This window comes from Triturus cristatus, chromosome 7, assembly GCF_964204655.1.
Source record: "Triturus cristatus chromosome 7, aTriCri1.1, whole genome shotgun sequence".
Taxonomy (NCBI): domain Eukaryota; kingdom Metazoa; phylum Chordata; class Amphibia; order Caudata; family Salamandridae; genus Triturus; species Triturus cristatus.
The window spans coordinates 1,163,280,882-1,163,300,117 of NC_140590.1; the positions used below are offsets into that span (position 1 = coordinate 1,163,280,882).

At 45.1% G+C, this 19,236-nt stretch overlaps 1 protein-coding gene across 4 annotated transcripts in view; it reads left to right on the forward strand.

Moving 5' to 3' along the window:
* The window catches only part of STK36 (serine/threonine kinase 36), a 290,182-nt gene that overhangs the window by 220,234 nt on the left and 50,712 nt on the right, over positions 1 to 19,236 (forward strand). For all 4 annotated transcript variants that reach the window (XM_085618423.1, XM_085618425.1, XM_085618424.1 and 1 more), the window contains exons 22-23: positions 16,122 to 16,293; positions 17,946 to 18,093. In XM_085618423.1, coding sequence (XP_085474549.1) covers positions 16,122 to 16,293; positions 17,946 to 18,093 — 320 coding nt within the window. The remainder of the gene's footprint in view (positions 1 to 16,121; positions 16,294 to 17,945; positions 18,094 to 19,236) is intronic.

Genomic DNA, 19,236 nt, shown 5'->3' on the forward strand with positions numbered 1-19,236 from the left:
CCATTCGGGCTGTAGCTCGTTCTAAAGGTCCTATGGAAAAATGCATGGGAAAAACGCGTTTTGGGACCCCCCTTTTATCTCAGCCCCCGCTTGACGAATCCCCCCGAGACTTTCAGGGTAGGAGCGGAGCATAGCACCCCACCTATTTTGAGAAATTCGCGAGGATTCGTCGACCGGCGCCAAAGTTATTCAAAATAGAATGTTGAGGTTTTCCTATGGAAACGTGGTCCTAACTATAACTACCTACTGGCGACCGCCAGTAGGTAATATATATATATATATATATATATATATATATATATATATATATATATATATATATCCTACAATGTGCCCTGAAGCAATGAGAGGGGCTTTCAATGAAATAAATAATGCCGGAAATTGCGTGTGAGCCATTGATGTGATGACTAATTAGCAGCCCATGAAGAAGGAGCCTTGAGCTTTGAAACGCGTTGGCGAGATATGCTAAACCTTGGGGCAAAAGACAAGCTGCATTTGAAAGCCGGGAGGCGAGAGAGCTGGGTGTGCCTTCTCATTGCTTCAGGGCACATTGTAGGATATATATATATATATGTATATATATATATGTATATATATATATATATATATATATATATATATATATGCCGAAAATGAAGAGCCCACAGAAGCGACATCCTCTCAAGCTGACACTTTATTAGGTCTGAATGTGGCAGTGCAACTCTTGACCTTACGCGTTTCGGCGCGCATGCGCCTTGTTCACAGGTGAGTTAAATGAAGTCCCAGTGGTCAGTGGCCCATCGATAAGACCACATTACCCAGAATGCACCAATATTCAAATTCAGGAAAATCCTCTGTATTTCACGATGCACTTGGTTGAAAAGTAAAAAGCACAGTGCTGTTTGCTGCCACACACCAAGATTGCTTGCTTGAGATTGAAAATCGCAATCTGTCAGAAAGAGGGAGCACCTCCTTCTCCCTTTCTCTTCGCCAACACCAAATCATCACGGAAGTCCATTTTCGTAGGTGTGGTTAACAAGCGAGTCATGCCCCTCAATTGAATGAACGCCAACTTTCTCCATTTTACCGGGGCCACCAACTCTGCAGGGCAGGCTCTGAAAGCAGGAACGGAGAATCCTGTTAGAAACAATGCCGAAAATGAAGAGCCCACAGAAGCGACATCCTCTCAAGCTGACACTTTATTAGGTCTGAATGTGGCAGTGCAACTCTTGACCTTACGCGTTTCGGCGCGCATGCGCCTTGTTCACAGGTGAGTTAAATGAAGTCCCAGTGGTCAGTGGCCCATCGATAAGACCACATTACCCAGAATGCACCAATATTCAAATTCAGGAAAATCCTCTGTATTTCACGATGCACTTGGTTGAAAAGTAAAAAGCACAGTGCTGTTTGCTGCCACACACAAAGATTGCTTGCTTGAGATTGAAAATCGCAATCTGTCAGAAAGAGGGAGCACCTCCTTCTTCTCCCTTTCTCTTCGCCAACACCAAATCATCACGGAAGTCCATTTTCGTAGGTGTGGTTAACAAGCGAGTCATGCCCCTCAATTGAATGAACGCCAACTTTCTCCATTTTACCGGGGCCACCAACTCTGCAGGGCAGGCTCTGAAAGCAGGAACGGAGAATCCTGTTAGAAACAATGCCGAAAATGAAGAGCCCACAGAAGCGACATCCTCTCAAGCTGACACTTTATTAGGTCTGAATGTGGCAGTGCAACTCTTGACCTTACGCGTTTCGGCGCGCATGCACCTTGTTCACAGGTGAGTTAAATGAAGTCCCAGTGGTCAGTGGCCCATCGATAAGACCACATTACCCAGAATGCACCAATATTCAAATTCAGGAAAATCCTCTGTATTTCACGATGCACTTGGTTGAAAAGTAAAAAGCACAGTGCTGTTTGCTGCCACACACAAAGATTGCTTGCTTGAGATTGAAAATCGCAATCTGTCAGAAAGAGGGAGCACCTCCTTCTTCTCCCTTTCTCTTCGCCAACACCAAATCATCACGGAAGTCCATTTTCGTAGGTGTGGTTAACAAGCGAGTCATGCCCCTCAATTGAATGAACGCCAACTTTCTCCATTTTACCGGGGCCACCAACTCTGCAGGGCAGGCTCTGAAAGCAGGAACGGAGAATCCTGTTAGAAACAATGCCGAAAATGAAGAGCCCACAGAAGCGACATCCTCTCAAGCTGACACTTTATTAGGTCTGAATGTGGCAGTGCAACTCTTGACCTTACGCGTTTCGGCGCGCATGCGCCTTGTTCACAGGTGAGTTAAATGAAGTCCCAGTGGTCAGTGGCCCATCGATAAGACCACATTACCCAGAATGCACCAATATTCAAATTCAGGAAAATCCTCTGTATTTCACGATGCACTTGGTTGAAAAGTAAAAAGCACAGTGCTGTTTGCTGCCACACACAAAGATTGCTTGCTTGAGATTGAAAATCGCAATCTGTCAGAAAGAGGGAGCACCTCCTTCTTCTCCCTTTCTCTTCGCCAACACCAAATCATCACGGAAGTCCATTTTCGTAGGTGTGGTTAACAAGCGAGTCATGCCCCTCAATTGAATGAACGCCAACTTTCTCCATTTTACCGGGGCCACCAACTCTGCAGGGCAGGCTCTGAAAGCAGGAACGGAGAATCCTGTTAGAAACAATGCCGAAAATGAAGAGCCCACAGAAGCGACATCCTCTCAAGCTGACACTTTATTAGGTCTGAATGTGGCAGTGCAACTCTTGACCTTACGCGTTTCGGCGCGCATGCGCCTTGTTCACAGGTGAGTTAAATGAAGTCCCAGTGGTCAGTGGCCCATCGATAAGACCACATTACCCAGAATGCACCAATATTCAAATTCAGGAAAATCCTCTGTATTTCACGATGCACTTGGTTGAAAAGTAAAAAGCACAGTGCTGTTTGCTGCCACACACAAAGATTGCTTGCTTGAGATTGAAAATCGCAATCTGTCAGAAAGAGGGAGCACCTCCTTCTTCTCCCTTTCTCTTCGCCAACACCAAATCATCACGGAAGTCCATTTTCGTAGGTGTGGTTAACAAGCGAGTCATGCCCCTCAATTGAATGAACGCCAACTTTCTCCATTTTACCGGGGCCACCAACTCTGCAGGGCAGGCTCTGAAAGCAGGAACGGAGAATCCTGTTAGAAACAATGCCGAAAATGAAGAGCCCACAGAAGCGACATCCTCTCAAGCTGACACTTTATTAGGTCTGAATGTGGCAATGCAACTCTTGACCTTACGCGTTTCGGCGCGCATGCGCCTTGTTCACAGGTGAGTTAAATGAAGTCCCAGTGGTCAGTGGCCCATCGATAAGACCACATTACCCAGAATGCACCAATATTCAAATTCAGGAAAATCCTCTGTATTTCACGATGCACTTGGTTGAAAAGTAAAAAGCACAGTGCTGTTTGCTGCCACACACAAAGATTGCTTGCTTGAGATTGAAAATCGCAATCTGTCAGAAAGAGGGAGCACCTCCTTCTTCTCCCTTTCTCTTCGCCAACACCAAATCATCACGGAAGTCCATTTTCGTAGGTGTGGTTAACAAGCGAGTCATGCCCCTCAATTGAATGAACGCCAACTTTCTCCATTTTACCGGGGCCACCAACTCTGCAGGGCAGGCTCTGAAAGCAGGAACGGAGAATCCTGTTAGAAACAATGCCGAAAATGAAGAGCCCGCAGAAGCGACATCCTCTCAAGCTGACACTTTATTAGGTCTGAATGTGGCAGTGCAACTCTTGACCTTACGCGTTTCGGCGCGCATGCGCCTTGTTCACAGGTGAGTTAAATGAAGTCCCAGTGGTCAGTGGCCCATCGATAAGACCACATTACCCAGAATGCACCAATATTCAAATTCAGGAAAATCCTCTGTATTTCACGATGCACTTGGTTGAAAAGTAAAAAGCACAGTGCTGTTTGCTGCCACACACAAAGATTGCTTGCTTGAGATTGAAAATCGCAATCTGTCAGAAAGAGGGAGCACCTCCTTCTTCTCCCTTTCTCTTCGCCAACACCAAATCATCACGGAAGTCCATTTTCGTAGGTGTGGTTAACAAGCGAGTCATGCCCCTCAATTGAATGAACGCCAACTTTCTCCATTTTACCGGGGCCACCAACTCTGCAGGGCAGGCTCTGAAAGCAGGAACGGAGAATCCTGTTAGAAACAATGCCGAAAATGAAGAGCCCACAGAAGCGACATCCTCTCAAGCTGACACTTTATTAGGTCTGAATGTGGCAGTGCAACTCTTGACCTTACGCGTTTCGGCGCGCATGCGCCTTGTTCACAGGTGAGTTAAATGAAGTCCCAGTGGTCAGTGGCCCATCGATAAGACCACATTACCCAGAATGCACCAATATTCAAATTCAGGAAAATCCTCTGTATTTCACGATGCACTTGGTTGAAAAGTAAAAAGCACAGTGCTGTTTGCTGCCACACACAAAGATTGCTTGCTTGAGATTGAAAATCGCAATCTGTCAGAAAGAGGGAGCACCTCCTTCTTCTCCCTTTCTCTTCGCCAACACCAAATCATCACGGAAGTCCATTTTCGTAGGTGTGGTTAACAAGCGAGTCATGCCCCTCAATTGAATGAACGCCAACTTTCTCCATTTTACCGGGGCCACCAACTCTGCAGGGCAGGCTCTGAAAGCAGGAACGGAGAATCCTGTTAGAAACAATGCCGAAAATGAAGAGCCCACAGAAGCGACATCCTCTCAAGCTGACACTTTATTAGGTCTGAATGTGGCAGTGCAACTCTTGACCTTACGCGTTTCGGCGCGCATGCGCCTTGTTCACAGGTGAGTTAAATGAAGTCCCAGTGGTCAGTGGCCCATCGATAAGACCACATTACCCAGAATGCACCAATATTCAAATTCAGGAAAATCCTCTGTATTTCACGATGCACTTGGTTGAAAAGTAAAAAGCACAGTGCTGTTTGCTGCCACACACAAAGATTGCTTGCTTGAGATTGAAAATCGCAATCTGTCAGAAAGAGGGAGCACCTCCTTCTTCTCCCTTTCTCTTCGCCAACACCAAATCATCACGGAAGTCCATTTTCGTAGGTGTGGTTAACAAGCGAGTCATGCCCCTCAATTGAATGAACGCCAACTTTCTCCATTTTACCGGGGCCACCAACTCTGCAGGGCAGGCTCTGAAAGCAGGAACGGAGAATCCTGTTAGAAACAATGCCGAAAATGAAGAGCCCACAGAAGCGACATCCTCTCAAGCTGACACTTTATTAGGTCTGAATGTGGCAGTGCAACTCTTGACCTTACGCGTTTCGGCGCGCATGCGCCTTGTTCACAGGTGAGTTAAATGAAGTCCCAGTGGTCAGTGGCCCATCGATAAGACCACATTACCCAGAATGCACCAATATTCAAATTCAGGAAAATCCTCTGTATTTCACGATGCACTTGGTTGAAAAGTAAAAAGCACAGTGCTGTTTGCTGCCACACACAAAGATTGCTTGCTTGAGATTGAAAATCGCAATCTGTCAGAAAGAGGGAGCGCCTCCTTCTTCTCCCTTTCTCTTCGCCAACACCAAATCATCACGGAAGTCCATTTTCGTAGGTGTGGTTAACAAGCGAGTCATGCCCCTCAATTGAATGAACGCCAACTTTCTCCATTTTACCGGGGCCACCAACTCTGCAGGGCAGGCTCTGAAAGCAGGAACGGAGAATCCTGTTAGAAACAATGCCGAAAATGAAGAGCCCACAGAAGCGACATCCTCTCAAGCTGACACTTTATTAGGTCTGAATGTGGCAGTGCAACTCTTGACCTTACGCGTTTCGGCGCGCATGCGCCTTGTTCACAGGTGAGTTAAATGAAGTCCCAGTGGTCAGTGGCCCATCGATAAGACCACATTACCCAGAATGCACCAATATTCAAATTCAGGAAAATCCTCTGTATTTCACGATGCACTTGGTTGAAAAGTAAAAAGCACAGTGCTGTTTGCTGCCACACACAAAGATTGCTTGCTTGAGATTGAAAATCGCAATCTGTCAGAAAGAGGGAGCACCTCCTTCTTCTCCCTTTCTCTTCGCCAACACCAAATCATCACGGAAGTCCATTTTCGTAGGTGTGGTTAACAAGCGAGTCATGCCCCTCAATTGAATGAACGCCAACTTTCTCCATTTTACCGGGGCCACCAACTCTGCAGGGCAGGCTCTGAAAGCAGGAACGGAGAATCCTGTTAGAAACAATGCCGAAAATGAAGAGCCCACAGAAGCGACATCCTCTCAAGCTGACACTTTATTAGGTCTGAATGTGGCAGTGCAACTCTTGACCTTACGCGTTTCGGCGCGCATGCGCCTTGTTCACAGGTGAGTTAAATGAAGTCCCAGTGGTCAGTGGCCCATCGATAAGACCACATTACCCAGAATGCACCAATATTCAAATTCAGGAAAATCCTCTGTATTTCACGATGCACTTGGTTGAAAAGTAAAAAGCACAGTGCTGTTTGCTGCCACACACAAAGATTGCTTGCTTGAGATTGAAAATCGCAATCTGTCAGAAAGAGGGAGCACCTCCTTCTTCTCCCTTTCTCTTCGCCAACACCAAATCATCACGGAAGTCCATTTTCGTAGGTGTGGTTAACAAGCGAGTCATGCCCCTCAATTGAATGAACGCCAACTTTCTCCATTTTACCGGGGCCACCAACTCTGCAGGGCAGGCTCTGAAAGCAGGAACGGAGAATCCTGTTAGAAACAATGCCGAAAATGAAGAGCCCACAGAAGCGACATCCTCTCAAGCTGACACTTTATTAGGTCTGAATGTGGCAGTGCAACTCTTGACCTTACGCGTTTCGGCGCGCATGCGCCTTGTTCACAGGTGAGTTAAATGAAGTCCCAGTGGTCAGTGGCCCATCGATAAGACCACATTACCCAGAATGCACCAATATTCAAATTCAGGAAAATCCTCTGTATTTCACGATGCACTTGGTTGAAAAGTAAAAAGCACAGTGCTGTTTGCTGCCACACACAAAGATTGCTTGCTTGAGATTGAAAATCGCAATCTGTCAGAAAGAGGGAGCACCTCCTTCTTCTCCCTTTCTCTTCGCCAACACCAAATCATCACGGAAGTCCATTTTCGTAGGTGTGGTTAACAAGCGAGTCATGCCCCTCAATTGAATGAACGCCAACTTTCTCCATTTTACCGGGGCCACCAACTCTGCAGGGCAGGCTCTGAAAGCAGGAACGGAGAATCCTGTTAGAAACAATGCCGAAAATGAAGAGCCCACAGAAGCGACATCCTCTCAAGCTGACACTTTATTAGGTCTGAATGTGGCAGTGCAACTCTTGACCTTACGCGTTTCGGCGCGCATGCGCCTTGTTCACAGGTGAGTTAAATGAAGTCCCAGTGGTCAGTGGCCCATCGATAAGACCACATTACCCAGAATGCACCAATATTCAAATTCAGGAAAATCCTCTGTATTTCACGATGCACTTGGTTGAAAAGTAAAAAGCACAGTGCTGTTTGCTGCCACACACAAAGATTGCTTGCTTGAGATTGAAAATCGCAATCTGTCAGAAAGAGGGAGCACCTCCTTCTTCTCCCTTTCTCTTCGCCAACACCAAATCATCACGGAAGTCCATTTTCGTAGGTGTGGTTAACAAGCGAGTCATGCCCCTCAATTGAATGAACGCCAACTTTCTCCATTTTACCGGGGCCACCAACTCTGCAGGGCAGGCTCTGAAAGCAGGAACGGAGAATCCTGTTAGAAACAATGCCGAAAATGAAGAGCCCACAGAAGCGACATCCTCTCAAGCTGACACTTTATTAGGTCTGAATGTGGCAGTGCAACTCTTGACCTTACGCGTTTCGGCGCGCATGCGCCTTGTTCACAGGTGAGTTAAATGAAGTCCCAGTGGTCAGTGGCCCATCGATAAGACCACATTACCCAGAATGCACCAATATTCAAATTCAGGAAAATCCTCTGTATTTCACGATGCACTTGGTTGAAAAGTAAAAAGCACAGTGCTGTTTGCTGCCACACACAAAGATTGCTTGCTTGAGATTGAAAATCGCAATCTGTCAGAAAGAGGGAGCACCTCCTTCTTCTCCCTTTCTCTTCGCCAACACCAAATCATCACGGAAGTCCATTTTCGTAGGTGTGGTTAACAAGCGAGTCATGCCCCTCAATTGAATGAACGCCAACTTTCTCCATTTTACCGGGGCCACCAACTCTGCAGGGCAGGCTCTGAAAGCAGGAACTGAGAATCCTGTTAGAAACAATGCCGAAAATGAAGAGCCCACACTGGGACTTCATTTAACTCACCTGTGAACAAGGCGCATGCGCGCCGAAACGCGTAAGGTCAAGAGTTGCACTGCCACATTCAGACCTAATAAAGTGTCAGCTTGAGAGGATGTCGCTTCTGTGGGCTCTTCATTTTCGGCATTGTTTCTAACAGGATTCTCCGTTCCTGCTTTCAGAGCCTGCCCTGCAGAGTTGGTGGCCCCGGTAAAATGGAGAAAGTTGGCGTTCATTCAATTGAGGGGCATGACTCGCTTGTTAACCACACCTACGAAAATGGACTTCCGTGATGATTTGGTGTTGGCGAAGAGAAAGGGAGAAGAAGGAGGTGCTCCCTCTTTCTGACAGATTGCGATTTTCAATCTCAAGCAAGCAATCTTTGTGTGTGGCAGCAAACAGCACTGTGCTTTTTACTTTTCAACCAAGTGCATCGTGAAATACAGAGGATTTTCCTGAATTTGAATATTGGTGCATTCTGGGTAATGTGGTCTTATCGATGGGCCACTGACCACTGGGACTTCATTTAACTCACCTGTGAACAAGGCGCATGCGCGCCGAAACGCGTAAGGTCAAGAGTTGCACTGCCACATTCAGACCTAATAAAGTGTCAGCTTGAGAGGATGTCGCTTCTGTGGGCTCTTCATTTTCGGCATTGTTTCTAACAGGATTCTCCGTTCCTGCTTTCAGAGCCTGCCCTGCAGAGTTGGTGGCCCCGGTAAAATGGAGAAAGTTGGCGTTCATTCAATTGAGGGGCATGACTCGCTTGTTAACCACACCTACGAAAATGGACTTCCGTGATGATTTGGTGTTGGCGAAGAGAAAGGGAGAAGAAGGAGGTGCTCCCTCTTTCTGACAGATTGCGATTTTCAATCTCAAGCAAGCAATCTTTGTGTGTGGCAGCAAACAGCACTGTGCTTTTTACTTTTCAACCAAGTGCATCGTGAAATACAGAGGATTTTCCTGAATTTGAATATTGGTGCATTCTGGGTAATGTGGTCTTATCGATGGGCCACTGACCACTGGGACTTCATTTAACTCACCTGTGAACAAGGCGCATGCGCGCCGAAACGCGTAAGGTCAAGAGTTGCACTGCCACATTCAGACCTAATAAAGTGTCAGCTTGAGAGGATGTCGCTTCTGTGGGCTCTTCATTTTCGGCATTGTTTCTAACAGGATTCTCCGTTCCTGCTTTCAGAGCCTGCCCTGCAGAGTTGGTGGCCCCGGTAAAATGGAGAAAGTTGGCGTTCATTCAATTGAGGGGCATGACTCGCTTGTTAACCACACCTACGAAAATGGACTTCCGTGATGATTTGGTGTTGGCGAAGAGAAAGGGAGAAGAAGGAGGTGCTCCCTCTTTCTGACAGATTGCGATTTTCAATCTCAAGCAAGCAATCTTTGTGTGTGGCAGCAAACAGCACTGTGCTTTTTACTTTTCAACCAAGTGCATCGTGAAATACAGAGGATTTTCCTGAATTTGAATATTGGTGCATTCTGGGTAATGTGGTCTTATCGATGGGCCACTGACCACTGGGACTTCATTTAACTCACCTGTGAACAAGGCGCATGCGCGCCGAAACGCGTAAGGTCAAGAGTTGCACTGCCACATTCAGACCTAATAAAGTGTCAGCTTGAGAGGATGTCGCTTCTGTGGGCTCTTCATTTTCGGCATTGTTTCTAACAGGATTCTCCGTTCCTGCTTTCAGAGCCTGCCCTGCAGAGTTGGTGGCCCCGGTAAAATGGAGAAAGTTGGCGTTCATTCAATTGAGGGGCATGACTCGCTTGTTAACCACACCTACGAAAATGGACTTCCGTGATGATTTGGTGTTGGCGAAGAGAAAGGGAGAAGAAGGAGGTGCTCCCTCTTTCTGACAGATTGCGATTTTCAATCTCAAGCAAGCAATCTTTGTGTGTGGCAGCAAACAGCACTGTGCTTTTTACTTTTCAACCAAGTGCATCGTGAAATACAGAGGATTTTCCTGAATTTGAATATTGGTGCATTCTGGGTAATGTGGTCTTATCGATGGGCCACTGACCACTGGGACTTCATTTAACTCACCTGTGAACAAGGCGCATGCGCGCCGAAACGCGTAAGGTCAAGAGTTGCACTGCCACATTCAGACCTAATAAAGTGTCAGCTTGAGAGGATGTCGCTTCTGTGGGCTCTTCATTTTCGGCATTGTTTCTAACAGGATTCTCCGTTCCTGCTTTCAGAGCCTGCCCTGCAGAGTTGGTGGCCCCGGTAAAATGGAGAAAGTTGGCGTTCATTCAATTGAGGGGCATGACTCGCTTGTTAACCACACCTACGAAAATGGACTTCCGTGATGATTTGGTGTTGGCGAAGAGAAAGGGAGAAGAAGGAGGTGCTCCCTCTTTCTGACAGATTGCGATTTTCAATCTCAAGCAAGCAATCTTTGTGTGTGGCAGCAAACGGCACTGTGCTTTTTACTTTTCAACCAAGTGCATCGTGAAATACAGAGGATTTTCCTGAATTTGAATATTGGTGCATTCTGGGTAATGTGGTCTTATCGATGGGCCACTGACCACTGGGACTTCATTTAACTCACCTGTGAACAAGGCGCATGCGCGCCGAAACGCGTAAGGTCAAGAGTTGCACTGCCACATTCAGACCTAATAAAGTGTCAGCTTGAGAGGATGTCGCTTCTGTGGGCTCTTCATTTTCGGCATTGTTTCTAACAGGATTCTCCGTTCCTGCTTTCAGAGCCTGCCCTGCAGAGTTGGTGGCCCCGGTAAAATGGAGAAAGTTGGCGTTCATTCAATTGAGGGGCATGACTCGCTTGGTAACCACACCTACGAAAATGGACTTCCGTGATGATTTGGTGTTGGCGAAGAGAAAGGGAGAAGAAGGAGGTGCTCCCTCTTTCTGACAGATTGCGATTTTCAATCTCAAGCAAGCAATCTTTGTGTGTGGCAGCAAACAGCACTGTGCTTTTTACTTTTCAACCAAGTGCATCGTGAAATACAGAGGATTTTCCTGAATTTGAATATTGGTGCATTCTGGGTAATGTGGTCTTATCGATGGGCCACTGACCACTGGGACTTCATTTAACTCACCTGTGAACAAGGCGCATGCGCGCCGAAACGCGTAAGGTCAAGAGTTGCACTGCCACATTCAGACCTAATAAAGTGTCAGCTTGAGAGGATGTCGCTTCTGTGGGCTCTTCATTTTCGGCATTGTTTCTAACAGGATTCTCCGTTCCTGCTTTCAGAGCCTGCCCTGCAGAGTTGGTGGCCCCGGTAAAATGGAGAAAGTTGGCGTTCATTCAATTGAGGGGCATGACTCGCTTGTTAACCACACCTACGAAAATGGACTTCCGTGATGATTTGGTGTTGGCGAAGAGAAAGGGAGAAGAAGGAGGTGCTCCCTCTTTCTGACAGATTGCGATTTTCAATCTCAAGCAAGCAATCTTTGTGTGTGGCAGCAAACAGCACTGTGCTTTTTACTTTTCAACCAAGTGCATCGTGAAATACAGAGGATTTTCCTGAATTTGAATATTGGTGCATTCTGGGTAATGTGGTCTTATCGATGGGCCACTGACCACTGGGACTTCATTTAACTCACCTGTGAACAAGGCGCATGCGCGCCGAAACGCGTAAGGTCAAGAGTTGCACTGCCACATTCAGACCTAATAAAGTGTCAGCTTGAGAGGATGTCGCTTCTGTGGGCTCTTCATTTTCGGCATTGTTTCTAACAGGATTCTCCGTTCCTGCTTTCAGAGCCTGCCCTGCAGAGTTGGTGGCCCCGGTAAAATGGAGAAAGTTGGCGTTCATTCAATTGAGGGGCATGACTCGCTTGTTAACCACACCTACGAAAATGGACTTCCGTGATGATTTGGTGTTGGCGAAGAGAAAGGGAGAAGAAGGAGGTGCTCCCTCTTTCTGACAGATTGCGATTTTCAATCTCAAGCAAGCAATCTTTGTGTGTGGCAGCAAACAGCACTGTGCTTTTTACTTTTCAACCAAGTGCATCGTGAAATACAGAGGATTTTCCTGAATTTGAATATTGGTGCATTCTGGGTAATGTGGTCTTATCGATGGGCCACTGACCACTGGGACTTCATTTAACTCACCTGTGAACAAGGCGCATGCGCGCCGAAACGCGTAAGGTCAAGAGTTGCACTGCCACATTCAGACCTAATAAAGTGTCAGCTTGAGAGGATGTCGCTTCTGTGGGCTCTTCATTTTCGGCATTGTTTCTAACAGGATTCTCCGTTCCTGCTTTCAGAGCCTGCCCTGCAGAGTTGGTGGCCCCGGTAAAATGGAGAAAGTTGGCGTTCATATATATATATATATATATATATATATATATATATATATATATATATATATATATATATATATACACATACATCCAACATACAGCTCTTTGGGGAATGTCCAGAACATAAGCAGCACTCGAAAGCAGGTTGCCTGTCCTCATCGGCTTTTATTGGTGCAGGCATGCGCAAACAGATGTAATTAACAGCACCTGACTCATGCAGACGCGTTTCGTTTTATCAACTTCTTCATAGACTTCGCAAGTCAGGAGCGGTGCATTGTGGGCTTTTGTGTTCCGTAGTTTGGCATAAATCATTTTCCCAAATGGGCTGCTTTCATTGTTACATGTCGCTTCGGGGTTGAAAGCAGCCCATTTGGGAAAATGATTTATGCCAAACTACGGAACACAAAAGCCCATAATGCACCGCTCCTGACTTGCGAAGTGGTTAAATGCGCGATCCTGGGTCGGCAAGCTGAGTTCATAGCAACACTTTTCAAGAAGACCATCAGACCACCCTTCTCGACATGTTGTTTGAAGGGAGTCCATTTTTAATATGAAGGTTGACAAGGCTGTAATGGTGCTCAAGACTAATACAAGGAGCAAAGAATCACTGAATTGGAGACCCTGAATTAGAGCCCCAAACATTCTGGTTGACAGGGTGTCGCTTCTGCTAGAAAACCATTGCAAAGCAAGCCTACATTCGCAGGAGTCTTGCCCCTGCCTTCTGTACACCGGAGAAACAGATATTCAATAAACTGAAACTGGTGGTGTGGAAACATTTGACTGCAGACAGTTAGGTTATAGATTCTATGGATGGGACCAGTCCTTAGTCTTAATTTTGAAATCAACAGAAACTATGCCTTACAAAGAAAAATCAAGACAGTTTCCTATTATGGAAAAAAAAGTCCTAACAATGTTGTCACAAGGCTTCTGAGTCCTAGTATTTTCTCGTACAAAACAGATGATTGGAGCCCCATTATTTATCTTCCTTTGTTGATTGTTTTCAAAGAAGCAATCCTTCTGGACACTAATGCTTCAAGAGGCCATTCTTTTTGATTAGATATAACAATATTTTAGTATCTATCCACCTAGAAAGCACTCTGTGTAACATTCCTATACAGCTGAACAACCAAAAGGACCTGGCCTTGCACTCCTTGTTGAAGTCCAACATTGGCAGTTCAGTCTCCTTGCTAGAACATCACACTTGAGAAAACATGGTTTTAATGTAATTCAATCTATATATGATGGACATTCAGTGCTCCCTCTAAAGAGGACTAACATCAGGTCACAGGCACCCCTATACAGCTTCTAAATCAACTAACCCCTTAACTAAATACTAATGTCCAGATTACAAGTCTGCTAGTGTTTGGCCCTGTGATAACAGAAAGTCATAATCCAGTTCCAGTTGGTGTGTCCATGTCCTAAACCAGCTATTCCAAGTTGTCTCTCACAAATGGGGAATAACTGCACTGTCCTGGAAATACCAAGTCCTTTACTTTGTATTTCTCCCCTTTTTGAACTGAAAACGCAAACATTTGTGGCTGCTCAGAGCAGGCAGAAAATGTCAGTGGGAGGGCCACAGGGGCAGGGCAGTGGCTACTGTGGGGACATGGGGGGTCCATGGCAAGCATTTTTTGCTCTTCCCGTGCTGCTGCTGCAGTTGTGTTGAGCTGGACTGTCCTGCTGTCCACAGCCCCTGCAGGAGCAAAGTGAGGTCCGGTGTCTCCTTGTCCAAAACTACCTTGTCCAGACATAATTTGCATACCTGATCATTCCAGGCTTGGAGACACTCACAAATGTGAGTGGAGGAAATTCACCTAGAGTTATTGTTCCTTGTGAAATACCCCAACTCATAATCAGGGCCCAATACGTTGTATCTTAGAACTTGGATCACATTTCGAAATGCTTCAAGTGACTAAGACAGCTGACATCCCTGGTAAATTAATTCCAAATTTATGTGGATGAGGTACACATTCTTTTGAAAGCAGTGTAATTGTGTGTCCTTTTAGATCCGCATTGCAGAATTCACAAGCTGTGTGCGCAAACAACATATCTGGCAGTACTGGCAAGCAAGAGATGGATGTAAGATAAAGCATCACTATAGATGTACTCCTTGTGGGCTGTCAAGCTCATTTTCAGATCCAACACTAAAGGGGTATTCAAAAAAACATAAATGTTATTATCAGTTGGACTGGCCATGCAGGCTGTCTAGCTTAGTGTGCCACAAAAGCTGAATAAATCAATATTGTATTGGGCACCGTGGTGTCTTTCTCCTCCTGTAGAAGGAAGCATGGTTGCACAAGATAGTGCATTCTCTCATTTGAAGAGCAACATCTCTGACATTTGGGCATATTGCAACAGATTGTCCACCTCACTGGCTCAAATGAGCAAGCTGATGTTCAAGAAATCGGTGAACCTATTTCTGCATTTTTTAATGACTTAGAGGTGATATTTGCCTGCTGCCTTTCTCCAATGAATGACAAATGTGAACTGTAAAAGTGGTGAGCCATCATTTTCTTCCTTGAAGTATACTGAGCAATTCCAGTAACCAAGCCTCTGTTAGGTTGATTGTTTTAGAAGGGTTTTGGGGCAGGGGTCGAAAATAAATGTTCAAGTATTACAGTTTACAACACAATTGTTTTCACATATCAACTGAAACATTAAGATGTTCTCAAGGATTATGAATGAAATATATAATGAATAATAAAATATTCCGATGTTTTTGTGGTATGTCCGGTAACGCTCTGCTCTTCCAGAGAATTTGAACATACCTTCTCAGAAGGAGGAGTTCAATCCATTTTGGAAAAACTGGTGGTAAAATTGTGGTTTTCGGATGGCTCACCTCAATATCATTGTGTACCACAAATGGTTCCTCTGGAGTAATGGGTTTTAAGAAGAATGTGATGGAAAAAATGCTTTTCTGGCTCTGCCAATTTCCTCCTTTCGTGTTGGGCTGCAATCTGTGGGGGCCTTTGTAGTGCAGGCAGCTGAATCTATTAAAACCGGCTCCTCCAAAAGGGTTGAGGTGAGAAGACCTTCCTCATTTCTCAGGGACCTTCACGGTGTGTACAGATTTGCCAAACCTACTCACAAATGGCTCCCTGAACAGAAACCACCCTCTGATGAGGCCAGAAGAGATATGCAAGTCCCCTGTTAGACATCATTAGAAACAAGCTTCTCATTTCTAGTACCTTTTAGTTTAGGGGTGTGTTTCTAAAGATCTATTCTCATATAAATCTTGTTACACAAGTATAGTCACTTTTTTTTAAATGACCATAGAGGATATAGATATATTTCTGTGTGATTGTGTAGCTTAGGATGCAAGAATGTGAACCTATCATGGACCTGCAACCATCATAATGTAAAGATTATTACTGAAACCCAAGTTGTGTTAATTTACCAAGGGACAAAGATCACAAGTCTAAATGTTAAAGCCTGCAAAAGTGAGGGTCCTATCAGGTCCAGCACTTTATTTTGACAGAATTTTCATTACCTGTTAATAACCTTTTCAGGGCCCCATACAGACTTTATCTCTAGTTTCTGCTTTTTGGAGTTGTACATCTAAAATACCTTATCTCTATGCAGGGGGACCCAACTTTTATCAGAGAATTCACTGCTTCTGAGCTCTGGAAGATTCTGTGGCACCGTTTGGCTTCTGTAATCCATCTGTCCGGGGATCGACCAATCATGGAAGGGGAGACGCCACGGCCAGGCCAGCCCACACCTGAACCTGATTGGAGTCTCATCTCATCCCAAGGTATGCTGTAGTTAATCAGACCCTTTCTGGAACTATCACATATTAATAAAAGTCCTTGAACCTTACTACATGTCCCAGAATATCCCTGGTTACAGAGCCTCTGTATTGTAGACCTTGTATACTGAAGTAAAGTTCCCCTCTAACAAGGATACATGCCTTTGTTATATCTGCTGCAGAACAACAACATCCACTTACACATTGCCAGAGCACCTCAATGTTAATATTTCTGCAGAAAAACTCAAACTTCTGCAATCACCATCAGATAGAGTTACATCCAACCCTACTAGCTTCATTACAGCTGGACTCAGGCTGCCACCAGATGCAGAGCTACAGCTTTTACAATTACTGTCACAAGAGGTCTAAGCTCTCCTAAACTCACACAATTCCTTTCAACCAAGGACTCCCGCACTTTTTCTGACACAGACTTTCAGTGCCTGCCATTACCATAACCACAAACGCCTTCTTTCCTGTTTGAAACAGATTTAAAAACTTGCACAAATTCTTTCAAATATGCACACCTCCTGTTTATCAGGCATGGAAATACAGGCTCCACAGTCCCCTTCACTACAGGGCTCCTGCTCTTCTTATTGGTCACAGAACTTCAGCTCCTACAATTCCTATTAGGGCCATATCCCTGCTGTCGTTATCTGACACAGTCATACTACTACCACTGTCCCTGTCTTGCAGAACTAGAGATCCATTGCACAGCTCTATCACCACAGGGATCTGTTCTCATTATATAGAGCAGAATGTAAACATTCACAATATCTTGGCTATGGATATCTGAGACTCTAATGTAGGGCTGAGATATTGGCTGAAGTCATTAAGAAGAGTGGTGGGGTCTCCAGGATCAGTAAATCTGTTCTGAGGCCTCCTCAATATTGAGCTTACACGACTCTCTCTTATAGGTGTATGGGAGAAAGGTTTAACACGAGTCGGATAAGAAAGTAATCCAACCAAATAATGTGATCAACTACTAGGTCAGGCAAAAAAGAGGTCCAGCGTGTGACCTGCTGTGTATGTTGCCGAAGTAATAACCTGAGAAAACGATAATCCAACAAGGTTAGCAGACAGCACTACATAATGAGAATCAGTGGTATCATCTGCATGGAAGGTGAAGTCTTCTGGTACAGTGACAGGTGCTTAATCGATAACCTCATAGGTTCACTCAGTAAGCTGGTAGGAGAGGTATAAACCCTGCTTAATAGATAATCTCAGAGTTCCTCAATATGCTAGTGGGAGAAGTATATACCCTGATTAAAATATAACCTTATAGAGTTCCTCAATATGCTAGTGGGAGAGGTATATACCCTGATTAATAGATAACCTTATAGGGTTCCTCAATATGCTAGTGGGAGAGGTATATACCCTGCTAAGACACTGTTAATACCCCCAAAGTCACTAACTCAAATGAATGTTGGACCTGGTGTCTATTGTAGTGTACCACAAGTTGAGTACCCATGGCTTTGTGCCTTTTTCCTTGTCATTTCCTCATGCATCCTGTATTTCTGTTTTTTTTTTTTACTGTACTCGCCAAGCTTATATCCAATATCATGTCTTATGGATATTATTCCAGTAAATCAATTTGACTGCCTTTGGTTTGATCCCTTCTTGTTTATTGCTTTCTGGTGTTGTGCTTCTGATATTTTTAGGAATGGTGGTGTTTCTCAGCTTGGCTCTCTTCATTTTCACCAGAGAGCCACACCAGTGCCTGCCTCTCCTGGCTCACCCCAAAAGTGTCATCATGGCTACATTGAACAAGCTGCTGACACAGGACTTCCTGGATCATTTGACTGATAAGTAAGAACCTGAATTTTATCTTGGGTATATGAAATGCACTATCTCCATTCGCGAAGTACACTAAGGGCTTCAACCATCAGAGTTTTCAACACTGAAAGCTGTGCACAGTAGGCAAGGGGTGAATGAGGAATATAGTAGGCTGTATGTGGATTTTGGGTTTAGTATGCCTTGAATTGATGATTTGTGCAGTAGAATTAAGGTAGATGTTGGGTACAGCATAGTGCTGAGTATACTGGAGTTACAGGTGCATTGATGATGGGCACTGCATGTATGTGTGTCCAAGCATTTTTCCTTTTTTGGTAGCACAAACCACAACTGTGATGGTATCGAAATGCTTTAGACTGTGACGTCCTGCAGCAACAGAGTGGTATAGGTTTACTTTCTATGCAACTTACTGTAGGAAGCTGGCTCTTTATATAGTATGCCAAAAAGAGGTATGCTGTGTAAGAAGTCCAGGTATCCCTATGAGTGGACAGGGGCTTGCTTTAGCATTCCCAAAGTGCTCTATCAAGGACAGGGTGGTCGAACAGCCTTAGGCTTATCAGTGTTAGATATCTGTTGCACACACACAGTAAATAATGATGCACACACTCAAAAAAAGGGATCCACACCAATTTTGAAAAATAACACTTCTTTTCTATATATTTAACACCAAGAACCTCTTAATTGAGTAAGTACTTTGTTTTGAGATACCACTCTGTTGAAAGTATACAGGAATACACTTGCATTTGGTGAGGTATCATGGTATTTCAGTATACAGAAATACATTGGCATTTCTAGCTGTAAAACAGTAATGTTATCTATGGGAAAGAAATATTTACTGCATGAGGGTGCTTAGCAGTGACTTACGGGACTGTCCTTCTGGATTTAAGGTAAGTATTGTGCAAGGTCCAAGGCAGCACCAACGGGTCACCTTGGGCGGCTCTGCGGTGTATGGGTTGAGAGGTGCTTTCAGCGCCAGGTGCCCCATTTAAATCAATGGGGAATGGTTCTGTCAAAAATAGGCTGCAGGTAAAGACTGGAGGGGCAGTCCGGGCGAACCCACAGGGGGGCTCAGTCCTTGAGGGTCTCGGACATGCAGAGACACCGTTTGCCCACTGGAACTCGGACTGGGGGGCTTGTGTGCAGTGGTGGTTTATCCGG